We start from the raw sequence: 24,298 nt of genomic DNA on the forward strand, positions 1-24,298 counted from the left end.
AACTACAAGCTACATAACGAGACCGTCAAGTTGATCGGTTATAAGAAAATCAAGATCCCACTTGAGGAAATCGATGCGTTCGAAGACCACTGCTTCACGAACTATGCCGAGCTGCAGAAATTCGATTCTAATTTCTATGATTAGGCTTCGATTGAGCTCCGCGTCTACTTCCCGGTTGCTGGTGCGCTAATCGAGCATCAAGGATCCATGATAGAAGCTAACGAGCTTGGTGAATTCGAAATCAAAGACGTCGATAGCGATTACGTAGTGCTTGGTCGGAAACAATCAGGTCGCGTCCAAGGCGTCCAAGGCAACATCATCAAAGACGGCATCATCTACCTCGCAGACCAGGCCATCCAACACACCAAATCGGCAATGTTTTCGTGTATGACTTTGGATACAAGAGCCTTGACCACAACCACGATCACTCTCACTCCAAGCGTAGCAGCGGCACCTGTATTGAAAATCATGGAGGAGAGAATTGCAGTGACGCGTACAATATTCATGAAGGGCGGTGTCCGGAGAATCACCAAGTGTGCATGGATTATAATGGGTATTTCACGGATTGCAAGAAGGAGAATAAGTACTTATATTTTACCGGAAGTGATTGCTATGTTTCTCTTAGCAAAGGAAACTGCTGGAATGAAATTATGTAGGCGAACGGTAATAATTATATATTATTAGAATAAAATATTATCTTATTCAGATATAAGAATAAAGTATTTTTAACAGATTCTAAAAAATTTTTTTATTTATATTTATTACCTTTTAAATTTTCATTCAATAATAATTTTAGTCAACTTTTTATAATAAAAAGATGCATCATACATATTTTAAATAAACAAATTTTTCGATTCAAAAAATTTTGAAATTTTTTTTCTTTTTATTTGACCTCCTCAAATAATTGAAATAATTGCCGCAGCTATATATTTCTTATACTCAAAACATGGATTTCAATATGCTATATGTTAATTAATTAATTAAAGTAAATTATTTTATTAGTCAGAAATCATATGAAATCTTTAAAACATGAACGCTGCAAAGAGCAACACCGCATTATTGGGAAGAATTTTTTAAATGTGTATCATTATAAGGTTGTCTGTTCTACAGTTTAAGGGATAATTAATTAACTATAGCCCGATAATAGGAGCGCTATCAAGGAAAATGAGATCTCGGGAATTTAAGTTTATATCTTATTTGATCAATGGTATATGTTTCGAAATCAAATTTGATTACTTATTATACATGATTTCAGATTTAAATTTCCAAAGTCTTATTTTCTCTTGGCAGATATATATGTTCCTGGAAGTGAAAAAGTATAAAAGTAACTTGTCTGCTAAAATATGCAAAATTAAAATAATATATTTTCTGATTCGAAAGAACACATCTACTGCATATAAATTATGACCACTTTATTCTCCTTTGAAGCACCACTACCAGTTTCATTTTTCATAGCCGGCCCGTTTATTCATGTAATATTTTATGAAAGTGTAATAGAGGCCTTTGAATTTTTTCGTTAAAAAAACATATACGTGTTATTTGTTAACAATACACATAAAAAATAAATTACATGACGTGATCTATTTTAAGCATTACTCGTTATTGCTAAGAAAAATAAAAGTCTCACCAATTGATTGTGACATAGCACATCAGACTTCCTTCCTATAACCGAAACCTATTTGTCACATATGTATCACATGACAATATATGTTATTACTCACATCCTAGCCTTTCATAAGATTATTAATTCCGGAAATATGAGCCTTTTACGGAAAAAAGAAAACGGATTGAAGAAAAATTTTTTTATTAATACAATGATAGCGTGACACACCACGATAAAAATAAATACAAATGCGGTGGTTACCAGAGGTAATCCACCTTGGTACATGACGTTACTACGTTTCCATTCTAATATTCTATCTATTTATCCGGTTTTACCGGTTCCTGCGATTCGATCCGGCTAATCAAACACCCATTTGATTTGCTCAACCAAGTCATTGATGATAGGCTACAAGTTGTCATGGATCAATAATTAGTAACGGAGAGGGTGACAACGAACTTAACAACCTGGACGAAACTAACTTGATTATTACCCAATCCAAAACAGTTGATACAATTCCGTACATTCCCTAGCCCAATCAACAGGACCTCTGCCATACTTCCGGAGATTTAGTACTGAGGATAAACCTTTATTTCACCTCCATATGTTGATGCCATACCATAAATGACACGGGAAATTCAAACGGGTAGCTTCGTTGGCGCTAGTGATGTGTTGAGATGTTTGTGCAATCTCAAAAATTCCCTATAATCAAATTCGGATATCTTCTGGCGTATCCTTAACACCTCCAACTAAAGTAGGTAGTTCATTATAATCGTCTGCCTTCAAGCCGAAGAGTGCCTTCATCTATCAAACCTCCACGAGGAGAATGGCTGTTGTGCTATTTGCGGAAATACATGTTAGTATCTGTTGTGTAAATATCACGAAAATAAAATCCAACTAATGTGAAACATTACTTATATGTGTCCACGATAATTGAGAGGCCTACTTTGAATCCCTGAGACCAGATTATACACACTAAGTCCTCATCATCGACCAAACGAATAAGTTTCTTTCCATTCTCACGATTTGCTCGTCCTCAGTTCCATCAGGAAAAGTAAAACAAGTTCGAAGCCTCGTCTTCAAAGCTGATAAGTTATTTGACCACGTGTTATAAGTAATGCCATTAGATTATTAATACTATCGGTATGTTGATTTAATAAAAAAAATAATAATAATAAAAAAAGAAAAAATCGGTATGTAGATTTAATTTGATGATAAAAACAATGTATAATAATACTAACAAAAACCGACTAAATATTGTTAAGTGAACTTATTAAAACATTCACTATTTCTTCTTTTCTCGCAATCATGTTAATTGGTTGAATGCAGTCACATGTATACTGCGGCCCCAGACTTTAACCGTTATAACAGTATTAGAATTCATTAATGGATATTCCAATTTCGACAATTCATTTCAACAATTCATTTGGACAATTCATTTGATAATTTTCTTTCAAATATTTACGTATGAAGATTTTAACATCGTACTTTAAATCGAAATTTAGGCACATCAATTTTGTCATTTGATATTAAAAAAAAAAGTTCATATTCACGTAAAAAAAAATAAAATAAAATATTTATTATAACGATAAATACATAAACTTATCAAGTATGTTATTAATAGATTAATAGATTTCTATGAGAAAGTATAAATTAATAACTATCCTATAAAAAATTTTCTGAGAAAAATTCCGATAAATGATCACTTTTCTAGTTTTCATCAATTTTCTAAAAAATTTTTTATAATATATTTTTACTTTTTCACAGAAATCTATCAAAAACATACTGAAAGTAATAATTTATACTTTCTCACAGAAATCTATCAAAAATCCTGGAAATTCACTTTCAGGATTTTTTGATAGATTTCTGTGAGAAAGTATAAATTATTACTTTCAGTATGTTTTTGATAGATTTCTGTGAAAAAGTATAAATTTTATACTTTCAGTAGGCGCATTTGGCGGCCTTTGGAGGTTATCCTGGTATGTTTGTCCCGTAGGGGAGAGGTAGGGAGGCACATGTGCCCTGGGGAGCGTAGCCACAACCTTCCTCGACGACGGTGTAAAAATTATTACTTTCGGTATGTTTTTGATAGGTTTCTGTGAATAAGTATAAATTATTATTACTTTCATTAAGTTTTGGTCTGTAAGCTAATCCTTGATTTCTAGGAATAGCTAATAAGACATATTCGTAATCTGAATCTTGTAATGGTTCATAATCTGCCATATTTGATACTTCGTTTGTATTTAGAAAATTATGATCTGACGTATTAAGATAATTGTATTGTTGCGCGTTATTGATTTGATCCATGTTGCAATTAACATTATTGATTTGATCATAATCATAAGCGGATGGTGTAGGAAAGTTTGTTGAAATAGACGAATAATTGGTGGAAGAAAACTCAGTTAAACCCGATTGTATATTATTGTCATCAAATCCTGCATTACATGAAAATAGTTCTTGTGATTCCAAAAATGATGATGATGTAGTCGGAGTGATAAGTGAAGAAGGCGAAGATATCGCCGGAGAGTTTGATGGAAAAGGGGATGGTGTATTAAGAAAATATGATAGAGAAGGCGAAGATATCGCCGGAGAGTTTGACGGAAAAGGTGATGATGTTTCGGTTGATAGAGAGAGCATAGACGTGACCGGAGAAGAGTTAGACGGAAAAGGGGATGATGTATTAAGAGAATATGATAGAGAAGGCGAAGGCATCGCCGGAGAGTTTGACGGAAAAGGGGATGATGTTTCGTTTGATAGAAAGGGCATAGACGTAACCGGAGAGTTAGACGGAGAAGTTGAATATATATCCAGAGAGTTTGATGGAGGAGGCGTGGATGTAATCGGAGAGTTAGGCGATGATGACCCGTTTTCTTCATAATTTACTGCTCCTTTGTCATACCAATTCTTCGCTATTCTAGCACAAGCTTCATACAATTCTTTTTTTTCTTTCGGTTCACGTTTCCAACGATCCCTGATTTTTGGCAATCTATGTTTAGCTTCCATTTTATCAAATTCTGGTAGATTATAATTATCTCTCATATATATAATGAAGGAATTTGGCGGCTTTGTGTGTTTTCCAGTTCTTTTTTTAACAATCCTTGGATTTTTAGAGGGAGTCAATAATTCAATTATATCAACGTTGAATTTATGATTTGAGCGAAAAACAAGTTCTTCATCGTCAATTTTTACATTTAAATTGAAGTTAATAGGTACATTAGGGTCAGGAGGATTTATTGTAGACGAACCCTCATATGCAAGGAACTTGTATTTTTTAGTCATTTTTTTTTGGATTTTTTGTTGAAAAAACGAAAACGATTTATCTTTGCTTTTATGTTTTATTCCACAATGTATAATATTGTTCTGGTTTATTTTTTTTTCAAGTATTTATTTCAAAGCCATCGGAAGTTGTTGATCATTTTATTGACGTATAAAATTTTAAAAATGTTTATGTAAGAATGTGGCAATAAATTTTGCTGATCGTATTTTTTTTTGCTTTTGAAGGCGAATTTCCTTTTTTTCCATCCCTGTTTTGTTTTGAATGTTTCTGACAGCGGTTTTCCTTTTTTTGACTTTATGAAAAAGTAGATAAAAATCAATCAGCCTTTTCCATATGGCAAAGGGATGTTTATCATAATTTTCATATTTTTTTTGTGTAAAATGTGTTTCTGAAGGCGATTTTCTTTTTTTTTGTCTAATATTAAAAAATGTGGAATTTTATGTCCGGTTGTTACAAATCACACTTTTTTTTATATTGCTGATCATATTATCTTATTGCTATTTTTGTTTAAGTTTGAATGTTTCTGAAGGCTTTTTTCTTCTTTTGTCTAGTATGAAAAAAAATGTAATGATTTTTTTGTAAAGGATTTTCCATTAGAAGTTAGGAGAACAAACTATTAGGGCTTGCGTAATTACCGATAACGTCATATGTTAACACAAATTTCAATGATGAACCGATAATTGGTGCACTCTTCTTTGTAGATCATACACAAAAAAAAAGAATTTTAGAATGGAAGCATTTAAGATGATTAATATTCTATTTTTTATGTGTTACTTTGAAAAACATCTATTATTTCTTTGTACGCACTAAATTCATCTCTTATTTAGTTAGTTGCATTTAGAAATCATGGATTAAGAAGAATATTTAGGGAGGAGTTAATTGACATAACTATTGTTGAAATGGGACTAAAAATTTTGTCAATTATAATAATCTGACGAAACTTATAAAATAAATAAAACTTAAACCTGGAATGTTTCTTTATTTATTCGTATCATTAGTATAATGCCGGATTGCTAGTATCTCTCCTATATTTATTTCTATTTGAAGATACTGTTATAGTGTTATACGAAAATTTTATAACTGATAGTTATAATTTGCATTTATGTAATTTAAAAAAAAATTATTGAAATCTTCATATTTATATGTTCATATGAAAGAAAAATTGTTCTTAAAGTTTATAATTAAACTTTATATTAATAAAATACGAAAATTAATTATTTAAACTTTTAATATTACAGTATATATTCGAGCGCTATGTTTATTACTAACAAACACTGTCGCACAAAAACAACAGCTACGTCACGGTCGTCACGTCGTCACGATAAATAATACAAGGTATAAATGATACATTTTCATTGGTCAATCGCACGGCGTGACAGACAGAATTCTGCAATCACGTTTAATTGATCTGATTGGGCGTTACGTAATACCAGTGGTTATATGAATAAAAATGGACTAGAAAAATTGTTAAGTTTTGTTTATAATATTTGTAAAAATAAATATAAACTTAATGATTTTAACCGCCTAGTATTCCGCATAAAATATAAAATATTCTTTCAAGCGTAACCCTCAGGTATGTATAATGCGCGGCTTAGGAATCTTAAATTTGGTAAAATTAGGATAATTTGTAATAAAAATATTATTTTCAATTTATATTTGATAAAATATTATTCAACTTAACCTTTGCTTCTTTGATTCCATTATGTGTAGCTTTTGTACCAATAAATTGCTTTATGGTAGAACTTTCCTATATATTTTGTTCTGCATTTCCACGCACCTTCAGCTGATTTTAAGAACCATTCAGATGCTTTTGTTTCGTTTTTATCCACCCCTTTACCATAATTATAGTAAATTCCTATATTCAATTGTGCCTCTCTGCATATCCATTTTCGGCAGATTTAAGATTCCATTCAAATGCTTTTTTTTCATTTCATAGCAAAATCCCAAATTACATCCCTGAAATAGCAGATTTGGTATACCATTCGAATGCTTTTTTTTTCATTTTATCAGTTCCTTTACCATAATTATAACAATTTCCCAAATTATTTTGTGCTATTGATAACCATTTTCTGCTGATTATCTAATAATATAATGGATAAGTAATTAGAATTAAATGGACTTAATGATTTTATTTATCGATTTTTAAAAGTTTGCCAACAGTATGATTAACATAACCCTACACCTATTTGGCAAAATTGATTGGATGAAATTGAAAGTCATGTGACTGCTCAAAAATTTGGTATGACGTTATTCATATTTTCGGCCAATCAGAAATCTTTCACCGTCCCTTCTAATTGGTAGAACTTAATTGAAATTTTAAAGAATAATAAAAGGTAATAATTTTTTTTAAATATACTTAGTTCTATTCATACATAAATACTGAGAATTTATTATTATTATTATTATTTTATTTTGATTTAATTTATAGTTAGTTACGTTACTTCTAATAAATGCACTAAAATGGTTTTCCATTTATAGATCACGGGTTTGTTTTCATGTCGATCAAAGCAAATAAGTTACTTTGTGGCTTTTTCGTGTAAATCAAAAAAAAGTTAGTTGATGTTTGTAATAGGTTACTTGTTGTTTTTTTTTATAACACTCGATTTATTAATTTATAGGTTATACCATACAAATTAAGTAAGAACATATTCTTAAAAGAATATTCTATTTTCACAATTATAAATAGCGAATGTTTTATAAATATTAGACAGTTTTTTTTAAGTTTTATACAAGTTAAATTGATAATGAATCAATTAACAAATAATAATAAACATGAAATTTCAAATGACACAACTTTAAAAAAAGCCAAAGTTGTACCAAAACGCAAGATAAAAATATTATGTAATGAATGCAATCAAAGAAGAGAATTATTAAACGAAAGTCATCAAATTTGTCACATTTGTTTTAAAGCAAAATCAATATATGAACAAAGTGGAAATAAAATTATTGATGACTTTATTAAACATACATTAATTAATGATGATAAATTTGCTGGTAAAATGATATTTGTTCCTTATGATCGATTCAAAAATGTAAATTTTATTGCTGAAGGTGGTTTTAGTAAAATTTATAAAGCTATTTGGATTGATGGTCCAATTCGTGGTTGGAGTAAGAAAAATCAATATTATACTCGCGTTAAATCTAATTATGATGTTGTTCTTAAAAGGCTTAATAATTCTAAAGATATCACTTCTAAGGAGCTTAATGAGGTGAATAATATACTGTATATACAGTATATATATATATATATATATTTTATAAATTTTATTAATAATAATCCAAAATATTAATTAAAATAAATTTTTATTATATTTATTAATTAGCTCAAAGTATTTTATGAATTTTCTTTAAAATATCAAACGACTTACAGCAATTGTGTTGGTAAATATTTTGGAATTACTCAATATCCTATTACTCAAGACGTTATGATTATTATGCCATATTATCCATTAGGTGATTTGACAAATTACATAACTAATGACTTTTATGATATTAGTTGGAAAACAAAGTTGGATAAATTAAAAAGTATTATAAACGGGCTTATTAATATACATGATGCCAATATTGTACACAGAGATTTTCACAGTGGAAATATCTTTTTTCGTGATAAATTTCCATATGTATCAATAGGTGATTTGGGAATAAGTAAATCTGCAACTGAATCTACAGATGATAACGAAAATTATGGTATTATTCCTTATATGGCACCAGAGATTTTTCGAGGTCAAAAATATACCAAAGCTTCAGATATTTATAGTTTTGGAATGATTATGTGGGAGTTTATGACGGGTAGAAGACCTTTTTGGGATAAAGTTCACGATACAGAACTCATAATTGAAATATATAAAGGTTCAAGGCCACCAATTGTTACAAATGCGCCTGAAGATTATGTTGATTTAATGAAAGAATGTTGGCATTCAGATCCAAATAAAAGACCAACAGCTTTATATGTATTTGAAGTAATGTGTAATATTTATAGTAATGAACGAAAAAATAAATCTAGAATCATAAAATCATCAGATATTGGTCCTGTAAAAATAAATAATCCAGGTGCTATTTATAAAAGTAGACCTATAAGTAGTATGAGTAGTATGATTCAATCTGCGATATCTACAAGAACTTTATCTACTGGAAGTTTAACAAGTCAATCTATAACTTCAGAAATTGGTAAATAAATGATTGTTATTTTTGTTATTTTTATTGAGTAATTTTATATACAGTATTCATTATTAATTTTTATATCTTTTTTAAGATAAAAGGAAGTTTGTAGATAATCGAGTTGAAAATGATTTGAATGAAGGTTTGATGAAAAAAAAATAAGAATTTTATATAATTTATGTATGAATTTAGTTGTAATCAATATTATTAATAATATTCTTAGGTAAAAGTAATAAAAAGATTAAATTAGTCGAAAATGAAAATAATGGTAAATATTTATATTTATATCTATTTTTAAATACCGCTTATTATAAACACATTTTTAAATTTAATTAAATTTAAATTTAGATTATCTTACAGAAGAACTTGAATTGGATATTAATATAAATCCTGAACAAAATAACAATGAAAGTAAGTAAATATATAATATAATTTTAATGAATATTTGTTAAATTCTCATCTAATTAATTCTCTTAATTTAGAATACATTACCCAAGAAATCGATTTTGATATTTGAATGTATTTAAAATCAATCGTTTAAAATTTCTGTAACGGTAAATATTTGTTGTCTAGGTTGTACGAAATTATTTATATTTCATAAATTTATAACTTTATTTATTTTAATAAACGTGAATAATAATGTATAAAATAATCGTTAACCTAAATTATAAGAATAAATATTAAGAGTTTTAAAGAATTATAGTATAAAATATGTTATTAAGGCGATTCTTTTCCATCTCTATCGAAGAATTTATTCCATATTTTTTAACTGAGATCCAAGGATGATATTAGGCGTACAGTTAATGTTGATTGGAATGTTTCGTACTGTTGGTATAAGAGTTAGAAGGTGTGGAAGTGAGAATTGGGATTGGTTTGGAAAGGAGAGTTGAGATTTGGTTTTTCGAGTAAGAGATTACCTCTCTAGTTCCGAACTTGAATGCAGCAGAAATTTTTAATTGGGAGATCAAATGGTCTATCATGTTTTTCACGCATACTGTAGCTAGTGGAACGTGCTTATATCTTCGATCGTGTTGAAGTGAATAATTCCGTGTCTGAAAATCATGAAGTTATGTCATGTTAGTACGAAAGAATACTAATAAGTTTAACAAGCTGCAACGTTGTATAGTAACGATTTTTTGAACAGGTGATATTGAATAAAGTAAGTTTTAGCGTTGATAGATTTCAAAAAAATTAAAAAGGTCCCCTGCAAGAACACTACGAAGGATACCAGCAAGCTTATGGAAAAATTGTTGTATAACGTGTGAAAATGCATATGACTTGGTGGATATCCAATTTTCTAATTTTCTATTTCTTTCTTGGATACATTTACTGAATTACCGCTAAAATACATACTCATCATGTCTGACTCGCCAGCCTTTGCACGTAGTTTTTTCTGTAATAAACAAGTGTGGAGAGTGAGCAAGTTGAGTGAATAAAGATTGAAAATTTTTTAAAAAAAAGAGTGAGTGAGGAGCGAGTGAGTGAGTGTGAGTGAGTGAATGAATGAATGAATGAGCGAGTGAGTGAGTGAGTGAGTGAGTGAGTGAGCGAGTGAGTGAATGAATGAATGAATGAATGAATGAGTGAGTGAGTGAGTGAGTGAGTGAGTGAGTGAGTGAATGTGAGTGAGTGAGCGAGTGAGTGAGTGAGTGAGTGAGTGAGTGAGTGAGTGAGTGAGTGAGTGAGTGAATGTGAGCGAGTGAGTGAGTGAGTGAGTGAGTGAGTGAGTGAGTGAGTGAGTGAGTGAGTGAGCGAGTGAGTGAGCGAGTGAGTGAGTGAGTGAATGAGTGAATGAATGAATGAGATGAGCGCTTCCAATCTTCTTTAAACTGTCATAAGGAAGATACATAGCTTATTCCTCTTCTAGAATAAACAGACCTTATGATAGGAGTTTTACTCTAAGAAAGAAAAGCGAAAATAATAACCTCTATACTCCTCATACACGAAGGAGTGAGTGAGTGAGTGAGTGAGTGAATGAATGAATGAATGAATGAATGAGCGAGTGAGTGAGTGAGTGAGTGAGTGAGTGAATGAATGAATGAGCGAGTGAGTGAGTGAGTGAATGAATGAATGAGCGAGTGAGTGAGTGAGTGAATGAATGAATGAGCGAGTGAGTGAGTGAGTGAATGAATGAATGAATGAGCGAGTGAGTGAGTGAGTGAATGAATGAATGAATGAGCGAGTGAGTGAGTGAGTGAATGAATGAATGAATGAGCGAGTGATTGAGTGAGTGAATGAGCGAGCGAGTGAGTGAGTGAATGAATGAATGAGATGAGCGCTTCCAATCTTCTTTAAACTATCATAAGGAAGATACATAGTTTATTCCTCTTCTAGAATAAACAGACCTTATGATAGGAGTTTTACTCTAAGAAAGAAAAGCGAAAATAATAACCTCTATACTCCTCATACACGAAGGAGCGAGCGAGCGAGTGAGTGAGTGAGTGAATGAATGAATGAATGAGCGAGTGAGTGAGTGAGTGAATGAATGAATGAATGAGTGAGTGAGTGAGTGAGTGAATGAATGAATGAATGAGCGAGTGATTGAGTGAGTGAATGAGCGAGCGAGTGAGTGAGTGAATGAATGAATGAGATGAGCGCTTCCAATCTTCTTTAAACTATCATAAGGAAGATACATAGCTTATTCCTCTTCTAGAATAAACAGACCTTATGATAGGAGTTTTACTCTAAGAAAGAAAAGCGAAAATAATAACCTCTATACTCCTCATACACGAAGGAGCGAGTGAGTGAGTGAGTGAGTGAGTGAGTGAGTGAGTGAGTGAATGAATGAATGAATGAATGAGACGAGCGCTTCCAATCTTCTTTAAACTGTCATAAGAGATTTTTATTCTAAGAAGAAAGGAAAGCGAAAATAATAACCCCTATGCTCCTCACGCACGAAATAATAACTTACCAGAAGACATGGACATCTTTTGAAGTCGCGAGAATAAACTTGAGAGAGTATATTTGAAGGCGCGCGCGAGAATAAATTTGAGAAAGTATGAAAGTATATTTGAAGGCGTGTTTGAAGGAATGAGAATAAATTTAAGAAATAGTTATATTATACAAATATTTGATATTTATATTCTTTCTGAATACATGACGTATTTCGCGTGATGTACCATTACGTAAAATGTGGCTGTGATTTACTGATTTACTCAGATGACGATTATTTTTTTACTAGATACGCGTTTCTTAATCAAAAACGTCACTCACTATACTTAGGAATTATAATATACGAAGTATAACATTTATTTGATGTTATTAGTATCATGTGTTCTTTCACGTAACACAATCTCACTATTCCAAAAATGAACGAGACTATCACGGTTGCTTATTTTACCGAAACTGCGCACGCCTCACAGTACGAAGTCGGCGTCCTTGTAATATTCTATATTATAATAATTAATTGCACTAATTGAAAACTCGGTTTTATTTAATAATCTAAAATAAACACTTTGTATATATTTAGAATACAATTTGGAGGCTGCGCAGTGCATTTAAAGTGTTAAATTTAATTTTTGCAAAGTTATTTAGCTTGAAAAATTGAAAAAATTTGGAAAATTCCAAAAAAAAAGAAATTTATATAGTTTTTATATTTTGACAGAAATAACAATTTTTTTAATTAATTTTTTTTTTAAAGAATATAGTACAAAAGTGTATATAGAAAATTTAAGACTTCTATCTGATATTTTTATTTAATAAAAAAAAAGTGGCGCAATTTTATGGCCAAAATTTAGAACATTTGCAATGTTTAAATATTTCATTCAAAAATTTCAAGTTTGTAATATTGTAATATTGAAGAACTAATACTTGTAAAAAAATCTAACCTCATAGTTTTTTTGGCAAAAATTCCAAGCGATTTTATTAAAATTGATAGACTTATCTATAGGGAAAAAAAAAATTTTTTATATGTTTTAAACTTTTTGCATTTCTAGGCGGATTTGTAAGATTTTGAATTTTGTAAGAATTACATTAAATGCTTAAATAAAAAAGATAATACTATAAAATTTTTCAAGTTAAACGGGTAAAGATTGACGGAATTGTCTATATGGAAAATTAGCGTTGGGGAGAAAAAAATCCCATGTTTTAACGATTTTTTTACATTTTTAGGTGGATTTGTAATATTTGAATTTTTATTAAAATTATTTAATTATTTTAAATATTTGAACAAAAAAAGACAAAGAATTTTCAGTAAAAAATTTTATGCGATTTTGGTTACAAATTGATGAACTTAATCTACAAAGGAAATAAAGACTTCGATCAGCAACTAATAAATATTCACATTAATAATAAATTATTTTTTAATTTGCTTAACCAGCAGCATAATAGTTCTTATTATTATTAAACTAATAAGGAATATGCGAGTTTTAATATACCCAATATTTGATAATAATATTGCTAGTATTAGTGTCAGCATTAATAATATTATTTCTTATTGGACACTGCAGTATTTCTAATGACCGAGCGAACTTATTAAGCCTATCTGTTGAATTATCTGTTAGAGTTAATTTGATTGGCCAGGTCGGTTCTGCATTTGTTTGCGTGACAAACTATAATATATTCTCAATATTTTTTTTTTAAGGGGTTCACCAATAGGATTTTTTATTCTGAGAAAAATTGCAACCAACCGGAATGAACTGACCTCTTGAATGGGATATCGATCGTAGACTATTCTCAATAATTATAAATGGCGTAAGGATTTTCTTTGGATTTGATATATTCAGCTGAATCTGTTTGTACCACTTGATCGTCTTGATTTTCATACTTTCGTTTTTAGCAGTTGGACCCACCTCGGATTTATTCCGAGTTACACCTTCATAATGTGGGTTAATATTTTCATATTATTAATATTAATAACTAAATTTTATTCCGATAATTTTCTTTGACCACTTCGAAATAATATCTTTATCATCTAATGAACCAGCGTTCAAATTTTTAAATAATATTTCCATAATTCAAATATAATGTTAAAAGTCGGTTATCTTCGTATTTATTGCGGCAAGTACGTTCCTTATAAAAAGTTCTCGGAACAAAGAAGAATAACGGAATCATTCCCTTTCCTTATTGAAGTAATTGCCGTTATTGTAAAGTCAATAATATGTAATTACGATATTATGATGTAATTTGTTTCAACAATTCCCGAACCTGAACCTATCATATTTAATTACAGTAAATTACATAATCTAAAATTCATCTAACGAAAATAAACATGTGTAAAAACAAAATTTTTGGTGATCAAAATATTTTGATTTCAGTTACATTTAGTACTAGTAACAAGAATTTTAAAGGAACACTGGACGATTTTTCGAATTTTATAATAAAAAGTTTGTTAACTCAATGAAAAATTTGATATATTGCACGTGATCGCACATGATCTGAAATTCTGGATTTCAATGTAACAATTGTAACATGATGTTTCAAATTAATTAAATTTAAATTTTCACGAACTTTATTTTAAAAATTGCGCGTGACACAAATAAACTAATATAATGTCAAATGTTTACATAGGTAGAATTTGTTTTTTATATTCCAAATTTCGGCAAAATAAATAATAAATATAAACATATTATTGAAACCTAAAACATAGTACGAAAATATTACTAAATGTTCATAACAAATTTTTTTTTATGGAAAAATATAATAAAAATTTGGTACACTAAGTTTTCACAAATTTCTATTGGAGTAAATTTACTTAAAAAGGAAAATTTTCAAAATTTGACGAACAAGTACGTCAAATCTAAGGGTCGTACCAATTATGCATATTGCTGTAATTAATTTTAAAAAAATATCCACTAACAATTTATTTATTTATATATGTTTTTTTATTTAATTAATATCATGTCTTTGTTTCTATATGAATATAAAAACCTTAAATTGTGACATCACGTAAAGTTATTAAAAATTACTTTCTTTTTTTTTCTCTGTTATCTACTGCGTAGTACATCATCGCGTTGCGTGAAATAATAATATCTGCTGTATCATTTTATAATAATCTTTATTATTTCTTTACAAATTTTTATTTATTTATTTATTTATTTTTTACAATGTTATCCAACTTATCAGATAAACCTAATATTTCAAAAGATGACGACGAAATTTTCTTAATAAATATTTTAAAAGATTTTTATCGTAAAATCACCGAAACAAATGAATTTGATAATTTTGAAGAAATGGCGAGTCAATGGATAGAACACGAACTTGAAATTAATGATAAAAATCCCGAAAAAATTCTTGAATCAATGAAAAATCATAAACAAAGTAATTTTTGGTTCACTAGTTTTATAGGGTTATTTTATCAACTCGGTATTGGTTGTAATATTGATAGAGAAAATGCGACGAAATTATATTTATTGACTATAAATAATGATATTGAAAATAATTCATTTTCAAATGAAGATTTAAATAAAGGAATTGATTCGTTTAATTCATTAAAAAATATAAATATAATTATTGGAAAATGTTTATTATCATTATTTTATAATAATATTATTATAGATTTAGAGGATTCTGGTAGCGAAAAAGATTCTGGGAGTGAAAAAGGTGTAGATAAAAACAATGATCAAAAGGAATTTACAAACCTTCTAAAATTAGCTAAAAATGGTGATTCAGAAGCTCAATATAATTTGGCTATTTGTTATATGGATGGTATAGGAACACAAAAAGATGAGAATAAAGCGTATAAATGGTTGTTAATATCTGAACAAAGCAAATACCCAATTAATCTGAGAGTGGATAATTATCAAAAAGGAAAATTTGAAAGATATTTAAAACTTGCAATAGAAAATGATTCAATAGCTCAAAATTATTTAGGACATTATTATCAGAATGGTAAAGGAATGAATAAAGATGAAAAAAAAGCGTTTGAATGGTATTTGAAATCAGCAGAAAATGGAAATACATTAGCGCAAAATAATTTAGGATATTGTTATGAAAATGGTATAGGAATAGATAAAAATAAATCACAAGCATTTGAATGGTATTTAATATCTGCGGAAAATGGAAATGGATTAGCACAAAATAATTTAGGAGTTTGTTATCAAAATGGCAAAGGAACAGATAAAGATGATGTAAAAACATTTGAATGTTACTTAAAATCAGCTATTGCAAAATGTCCTGAAGGACAATGTAATTTAGGATATTGTTATTCAAAAGGTATAGGAACAGAAAAAAATAAAACAAAAGCTTTTGAATGGTACACGAAATCTGCTAATGCAGGATGTGCTAAAGGACAATATAATTTGGGTTATTATTGTGCAAATGGTATAGGGACGACAAAGAATGAACTTAAAGCGTTTGAGTGGTATTTAAAATCAGCTAAAAGTGATGATGCAAATGCACAGAATAGTTTAGGAGATTGTTTGCAAAATGGAATAGGAACGAATAAAGATGTAAAGAAGGCATTTGAATGGTATTTAAAATCAGCTAAGAATGGAAATGCAATTGCACAAAATAATTTAGGAAACTGTTATCAAAATGGTATAGGAACAGATAAAGATGAAAAGAAAGCATATGAATGGTATTTAAAATCAGCTATTGCAGGATGTGCTAAAGGACAATGTAGTTTAGGATATTGTTATTCAAATGCCGTAGGAACGGGAAAAAATGAAATGAAAGCATTTGGATGGTATTTAAAATCAGCTAAAAATGGGAGTAAAATGGCACAAAATAATTTAGGAGATTGTTATAAGAATGGCATTGGAACAAAAATAGATGAAGTAAATGCATTTAAATGGTATTTAAAATCTGCTGTTGCAGGATGTGGTTTAGGACAATATAATTTGGGGTATTGTTATTCAAATGGTATAGGAACAGAAAAAAATGAAGTAAAAGCATTTAAGTGGTATTTAAAATCAGCTATGAACGGAAATTTGATGGCGCAAAATAGTTTAGGAGATTGTTATGCAAATGGTATAGGAACAGAAAAAGATGAAGCAAAAGCACTTGAATGGTATTCAAAATCAGTTGAAAATAAAAGTACAATAACAAAAAATAAATTGGATTACCAGAATACAAAAGGACTTGATGCAAGCTGTTGCAGTGTGTGCTGAGAGAAAACAAATCGACCCGATAAGAAATTCAGGCCAGCACTATAAGTTTTAAAATCTTAATTCCAGCCGAAATTGTTTGACGATCACTTACTCCATTTTTTTTTTGATAAACTGATAGTTGGCCCGATAGGTATTAAAAACACTATTGACATAAGTTCGCTCAACTATAAATAATAGTATAAAAGTAAATTTGTTTTCATAATTTTTTATAATCATAAAGATCAGTATATCCAGGATTTTAGGTTATATAGTAATCCGCGATACTGTATACTGTATATCATGACTTCAAAAACTGGTAGTCGGTGCATCGATTGCTGTGTATATTTTAATAATCCCATTACTTTAAATTGTTAAATTAGTACTATTAAACTTTATAACTTCTATTCCAATAAAAGTGATCGTCAGTAATTCCGTGCTATATATAGTGAAATTATTTTTTTAAAAACTCATAGTTTTCATAAAGATGCTGTAATTAATATATTACTTTATGTTTATTCATTTTAATAAAAATCTTAATTCTTGTAACCTGTAAGCATAAATTTTTTTGAAATATAATTTAATATAAATTTTCTTTTGTTTCTTATAAGTGAAACAAATATACTACACCATATAATATCACCAAAATAATTATAATGCTGGCCAAAATTGGAATAACGCGGGCCGTGTTTACTATTAAATAATTTATTTGGTCACGTGAAATTTATAATTATTGATTTCTTTTTTCAAAAATGTTTATCACGATAGTAATAAAAGGCCATATTGGGCACGTTTTACACGAAACTTGATATTCTCGTGCATTATTTTTTTCCTGATTGATTTTTTTTGATAATTAATTGTAATAATTAAACATATTCAATTACAAGTATGATATCAATTTATTATAGCATCTACTATATGTTCAAGAATATTATGACAGTGAAGGCAGAAGAACAGAATTTCTCCTGGGTTAAAGGTGAGGGTTTATCATTAACCTTACGATAAGCCTCCTCCTCTATAAACAAGTAGCAAACAGTGTTTGTCTATGTGGGCGAGTCCCTCCACCTGTTAAGTGACAAAAAGAGGGAGTTTTCGGTATTAAGATGAGATCTATCTCTCAGTGCTGTGAATGGTACTGATGTCCACATTATATAGTCTGGGTATGAATATAAATTCATTCGTCTGGCATAAGTTATTTACATTTATATCACAAGAATTGTATTCTGATTTTTTAATTTTAATGATGTTTCTCAGAAATATATGCATACTAAACGAATAATTTTAATAGGCAGCCAGTGATCAATTCATATGATTTCAGATTCATTAGATAGACCTTGATTTTCTTTCAAATGAATGTATATGAAGTTATTCATCACATATTTAAAATCTTTATAATATTGTAAAATCATAAAAATCAAAAAATTGAAATATAACTAAGTAGTTTTCTAATGTAAATTCATAATTCTCATCTAACTAATAATTGCATTTTGCTAGTTAATATTTAAAACTCCCTACCATGTTTATTGTTTACTTGTTTTAATTTAAGATCTCTAATATTATTTTAAAGAATTATTAAATAATTGGACTAGTGTCAAATTACGCAGTTACACACATTTTTATGTCTCGTAATAAATGATATGCTTTCACATTTCTGTATTATTATGTCTGAAAGCTCATGTAAAATAATGAGATATTGTTATTGAGAAACAATTAATCGTCGCACAAGTACCCTATAAAAAATTTTTCAGAAAAATGACCGTGTCTGAGTTTCTTCGGAGAAAAATGATCATTTACCGGGGTTTTTGGGTCGTGGCTGCTGACCTATGATTGTCTATGACAGGAATGGAAGACGCAGGTTCGATCCGTCCAGCCAACGGATGCTCTATGAATTATACTGCGTGGGCCTATACCATAGGCCTAGAAGGTGTAGAATCGTAGCCCTAGGTGCGTAGATTATGGTATCACACCGACTTCGGTCACAACCGGGTTACCAACCAATGGTAAACTACTTCGGTAGTCGACACCCAGGGGAAGCAATCCTATCCTGTGCTACCATTTATGTTTAGTAACCCACTACGAGATAGGTCCTTTTATTTCTTGTCTATCCTGGCTTGGGAATTGTGAACAAAGAGAATGTGAGTGGCGAAGTAGTATAAATATAAACTAAGCTTTGCTTAAAACTAGTTTTTTATAATTCTAGTAAGGGTCCGCTCCAGTGATTTTTATCGTTGGTTTGGACGAAGTTCTATAATGTTTTCCGCTACTTGTATTCGTTAGAATAGTGATGTGATTTTCATTGTATTCCTCCTTACTTAACATAGAATAAATAAATAAATTTATTCAGAGTTTTTCCGGATTTTTTTTATAAAGGTAGTCACGTCCATTTTATGTTAGCTTTACAGTACTGTATAAATGTAAAGTAATCACAACTTATGGAGGAATGAAAAGAATTATATTGAGGAATTAATGTATTACTATTATGTTAATAAAACACTCCTTAATTAACCGTCTGCGGTTCACATGCATGACTGCGCACTAAGAGACTTTCATCATTTTTATTAGAATCTTTCGTAAATTATTCGATGCCGTTACCTGATCCAATCCCAATAAAAAATATTGTCCAAACATTGTGTGGTTTTTTGTTCGGAAAATCGACCCCGTTCCGAACATTTACTTGACATTTATTGGACATTCATCATGATATTGTACGTTTTTTATGTGGTTAAAAATTCACAATCTCCGCATCTTGTATTAAGTTGTAACAAATATTGTATAATAGCGTGCGAGTGTCCGGAAAACTGACCCCATTCCGAATATTTATCGGGCAAACATTTTTATAGGGAATATGGTCGTACTTTATTCAATTTGGACATGTAATTGATTTAAACGAAAGTGAAGTGAATGTAAAGAATGTAAACGCAAAATCAATAATTCTCTTAGAACTGCGCGGTCTGCGCGTATATAATATATTACATTAGAACAAAAAAGATTATCCAAATTATGCGCATCATATGCATTACGTGCATCATGCGTATGAAGGGTCTGGTGAAAAATCCCGAATCTTTCAATCCCAATGTCATGCCCCCTTACCCTGTAAAAAAACTCGATCCGTTTTTTATATTCCATCTTTTTTCCGTAAAAGGTTCATATTTCCGGAAATAATAAACTTATATCACGGAATTTATCGAATTATTAGCATTTTCCGTGAATGGATCCGTGTAAGGCTTGTTCTTACGGAGTTTTTACGGAAGTAACGGATAAAATTTTTATAGGGATAACTTAATACACAGAAATGGATTGATTCTACTAAAAATGAACAGAGCTATTTTTACGTATTGAGAACATTGCTTTCATTATACGAGAAAGCTCTTGACTCTTGTACACAATACGATTTGGTATAAAATTCCTTATTTATCGTTTATTAATTTTATCTCACTCGAACCAATCTTATATTACACGTAGAAAGTTACGTAGTAATATTGTATAAAGTAGACAATTGAAATTTTAACTTCTAGATTAAAATTCCATTGAATTTCTTATTCATAATCTTTTAATTATCTTGAAAATAATCTGATATTATTTATTCCACGGTTCCTAATAATACTAATATATAGTGTTAAAATATTCCTCGTTTTAATATAGATCTTTTTCAGTTCAAAATAAGTTATTTATAAACTATTGCCCAATTTAATTTTAATTTTGGCCAAATTTATAATTCCGGCCAAAATTAATGAAATCAAGTATATTTAAATGAAACCCTTTTTGGTAATCATATGGATTGATTCTTAGTTAGGAATGGGAGCGCTCGTTCGGTTCTTTGGCTCTTTACGGTAAATTAAGTCGTATACAATCTTGCCAATCATATAATTCAGTTCGTAACGATCAATTAAAATAAAAAATTTAATTTGTGCATTCCGGTAAATGTAATCGATTATCAAAAATAGCATATATGAAGGAAAGGATTGCCGAAAAAACTCGTTTTTAGCAAACTATTACAGCTGATTTCATAATGTACGGGACACTTGGCAAATTTTAAAGAACTCGGAAATATTCGGTAAAGCTTTATATAAAATAAAAATACGCTAATTTTGGAGTACTATTCCGAGAATGGTGGTATAAATTTATCTTATTTTGAACTTTACCGAATATTTCCGAGTTCTGCTAACCTAACTGCTAAGTGTCCCGTACATTATGAAATCAGCTGTAAATAAAAACGAGAATGGGAAATTGGGAATTACATTATCGGATACGACTACTTTTTTCTGACCCGATTGTGTTATAAAGATGTATTTATTTGGCATGTACAATGAAATTATATATATATTGGTAGATCATCAGGTGGATGTACAAAATGTTGTGCCACATTTGGTCGGTCTTTTGCCCAAAAAGTCGTCAAAAAAAAAACGCTCTCTTTATTTAATTTAAATTATATTAATTAATTAAAGTTATGGATAATACAATTTTTAAAGGTGAAGAAACTTTTTTAAAAGATATTTTAACAGATTTTCATTGTAAAATTAATTTTATTGAAACGAATAATATTAGTGATTTTAAAGAAATTTCGAGTAAATGGATAAAGAACAAACTTCAAAGTAATAATAAGAATCCTAAAAGAATTTTTAAAGTAATGGAAAATCATAAAGAAAGTAAATTTTTATTTACAAGTATTATGGGATTTTTTTATCAATATGGTATAGGTTGTGAATTAAATAAAAAAAAGGCTATAGAATTATATTTATTAGCTATAAATAATGAAAATTTTAATATATTACATTTAAATGATGAAGATAATAATTTATTTTTTATAAACAAAAATATAATTATCGGAAAATATTTATTATCATTATTATATTATAAGGATATCATATTAGATATTAATCGTAAACAAAATGTATCAAAATTTTCAAATCTTTTTAAACTAGCTGAGAATGGTGATTTAGAAGCACAATATAATTTAGCTATCTGTTATATGGATGGGATAGGAACGCAAAAAAATGAAATAAAAGCATTTGAATGGTTTAAAAAATCTGAAAAATATGGATATCAAGTAAATCAAAATAACTATGAGATGAAAGAATTTGAAAGGAATTTAAAACTTGCAATAGCAAATGATCCAATGGCACAAAATTATGTGGGATGTTGCTATCGAAATGGTGAAGGAGTAAATAAAAATGAAAAAAAAGCGTTTAAATGGCATTTGAAATCAGCTATTGCAGAAAATGTTGATGGACAATGTAATTTGGGATTTTGTTACGAAAATGCCATAGGAACAGATAAAAATGAAATAAAGGCATTTGAATGGTATTTAAAATCAGCTGAAAATGGAAGCAAATTTGCACAAAATTATTTAGGAGATTGTTATCAAAATGGTAAAGGAACATATAAAAATGAAAAAAAAGCATTTTCATGGTTTATGATGTCGGCTATCGCAAAATGTGCTGAAGGACAATGTAATTTAGGATTTTGTTATGAAAATGGTATAGGAACGGCTATAAATGACAAACAAGCATTTGAATGGTATTTTAAATCAGCTGAAAATGGAAATGCGGTGGCCCAAAATAATTTAGGATATTGTTACCAATATGGTAGAGGAACTGATAATAATGCTACAAAAGCATTTGAATGGTATATGAAATCAGCTATTGGAGGAGATGCTAGTGGGCAATGTAACTTGGGGTTTTGTTATTCAAATGGCATAGGAACCGTTATTAATAAAACAAAGGCATTAGAGTGGTATTTAAAATCAGCCGAAAATGGAAACAAAATTGCACAAAATAATTTGGGTATTTATTACCATTATGATAAAGGAACATATACAAATGAGAAGAAAGCATTTGAATGGTACATGAAATCAGCTATTGCAGGGTATGCTAAAGGGCAATGTAATTTAGGATTCTGTTATGAAAATGGCGTAGGGACAGCTAAAGATAACAAAAAAGCATTTGAGTGGTATTCTAGATCTGCTGAAAATGGAAATGCGTTAGCACAAAATAATTTAGGCGATTGTTATCAACATGGCATAGGAACATATAAGAATGAAATAAAAGCATTTGAATGGTACATGAAATCGGCTGTTAGCGAATGTGCTGAAGGACAATGTAATGTAGGATTTTGTTATGGAAATAGTGTTGGAGTGGCTAAGAATGAAACGAAAGCGTTTGAATGGTATTCTAGATCGGCGAAAAATGGAAATTTGATAGCACAAAAGAATTTAGGATTTTGTTATTCAAACGGTATAGGGACAGATAAAAATGAAGCCAAAGCATTTGAATGGTATTTGAAATCAGCAGAAAATGGAAATGCAACGGCACAAAATGATTTGGGGGATTATTATAAATATGATAAAAATGAGACAAAAGCATTTGAATGGTACATGAAATCAGCTATTGCAGGATGTGCTGAAGGACAATGTAATTTAGGATGTTGTTATGGAAATGGCATAGGAACTGATAAGAACATAGAAAAATCATTTATATGGTATTTAAAATCAGCTGAAGGTGGAAATGCGACAGCACAACATTATATAGGAGATTGCTATTATTACGGTATTGGAATTAATAAAAATAATGACGAAGCAATTAATTGGTACAGAAAAGCTTCATATAACGGAGTTGAAGAAGCAAAGAATAAGCTAAATAATATTCTATCAGGTATTCAACATTAATTATTACAATTTTGCGTTAGTAATTATTTAATTATTTATTAAACTATTTAACATTCTATATATAATACTTTGATATAAAAAACTGATTTGAATTACTAATAAATATCGCGCATAAAGTGCAGAGCGTATCATATAATGTTGATGAGCATTTTTTAATTTCCCAGAATAAGCGGTAAAAATAGAACATAGAAGGATATGACATATTGTAATAACAATCCTAACTTACTAACCAAAGCATAACTTCGCAACCAAACAATATATTAAATTGTAACCCCGGTTATGAAAAGGAAGACCATGTGTACTGTAAATATTTTAAATAGTGTATATAAAATTTCCAGGAAAATTTTACGAGGCTTTAAAATATGATTTATACGCTAAATTTATAAAAATCGGGTTATTATTATTACAATGATTCTATTTGGACATAATATAGATGTAACATATTTTTCTGGATCTTGTGATCCATAAATCTATGATAATCAAACTCTTATTGCAACAACAGTTGTTAAAGTGAATAATAGTCAGGATGAAATTATAATTTTTGGTATATCATTTTTACCGTTTTTCGTTCTACT

At 29.4% G+C, this 24,298-nt stretch overlaps 5 protein-coding genes across 5 annotated transcripts; 4 read left to right on the plus strand and 1 right to left on the minus strand.

Moving 5' to 3' along the window:
• Nucleotides 1-207: 207 nt before the first annotated feature.
• OCT59_020857 (uncharacterized protein) lies at nucleotides 208-684 on the plus strand (the record flags this gene model as incomplete). The annotated part of the gene is made up of 1 exon (XM_066149444.1): nucleotides 208-684. One exon carries the CDS (start codon nucleotides 208-210, stop codon nucleotides 682-684), a length of 477 nt encoding a protein of 158 aa, XP_065990348.1.
• A 2,887-nt stretch (nucleotides 685-3,571) lies between these two features.
• On the minus strand, nucleotides 3,572-4,899 carry OCT59_020858 (uncharacterized protein; the record flags this gene model as incomplete). The annotated part of the gene is made up of 1 exon (XM_025310668.2): nucleotides 3,572-4,899. Exon 1 carries the CDS (start codon nucleotides 4,877-4,879, stop codon nucleotides 3,572-3,574), a length of 1,308 nt encoding a protein of 435 aa, XP_025180164.1. The 5' UTR covers nucleotides 4,880-4,899.
• Nucleotides 4,900-7,621: 2,722 nt separating this feature from the next.
• On the plus strand, nucleotides 7,622-9,552 carry OCT59_020859 (uncharacterized protein; the record flags this gene model as incomplete). Its single annotated transcript, XM_066149445.1, has 7 exons — nucleotides 7,622-8,086; nucleotides 8,201-8,564; nucleotides 8,898-9,044; nucleotides 9,130-9,177; nucleotides 9,259-9,303; nucleotides 9,384-9,446; nucleotides 9,518-9,552. 7 exons carry the CDS (start codon nucleotides 7,622-7,624, stop codon nucleotides 9,550-9,552), a joined length of 1,167 nt encoding a protein of 388 aa, XP_065990349.1.
• Nucleotides 9,553-15,079: 5,527 nt separating this feature from the next.
• On the plus strand, nucleotides 15,080-17,083 carry OCT59_020860 (uncharacterized protein; the record flags this gene model as incomplete). The annotated part of the gene is made up of 1 exon (XM_066149446.1): nucleotides 15,080-17,083. The coding sequence occupies one exon, from the start codon at nucleotides 15,080-15,082 to the stop codon at nucleotides 17,081-17,083; it is 2,004 nt and encodes a 667-aa protein (XP_065990350.1).
• A 4,423-nt stretch (nucleotides 17,084-21,506) lies between these two features.
• OCT59_020861 (uncharacterized protein) lies at nucleotides 21,507-23,723 on the plus strand (the record flags this gene model as incomplete). The annotated part of the gene is made up of 1 exon (XM_066149447.1): nucleotides 21,507-23,723. The coding sequence occupies one exon, from the start codon at nucleotides 21,507-21,509 to the stop codon at nucleotides 23,721-23,723; it is 2,217 nt and encodes a 738-aa protein (XP_065990351.1).
• Between the last annotated feature and the right edge of the window lie 575 nt (nucleotides 23,724-24,298).

The sequence above is a fragment of the Rhizophagus irregularis genome, chromosome 3 (assembly GCF_026210795.1).
Source record: "Rhizophagus irregularis chromosome 3, complete sequence".
NCBI classification, from domain to species: domain Eukaryota; kingdom Fungi; phylum Glomeromycota; class Glomeromycetes; order Glomerales; family Glomeraceae; genus Rhizophagus; species Rhizophagus irregularis.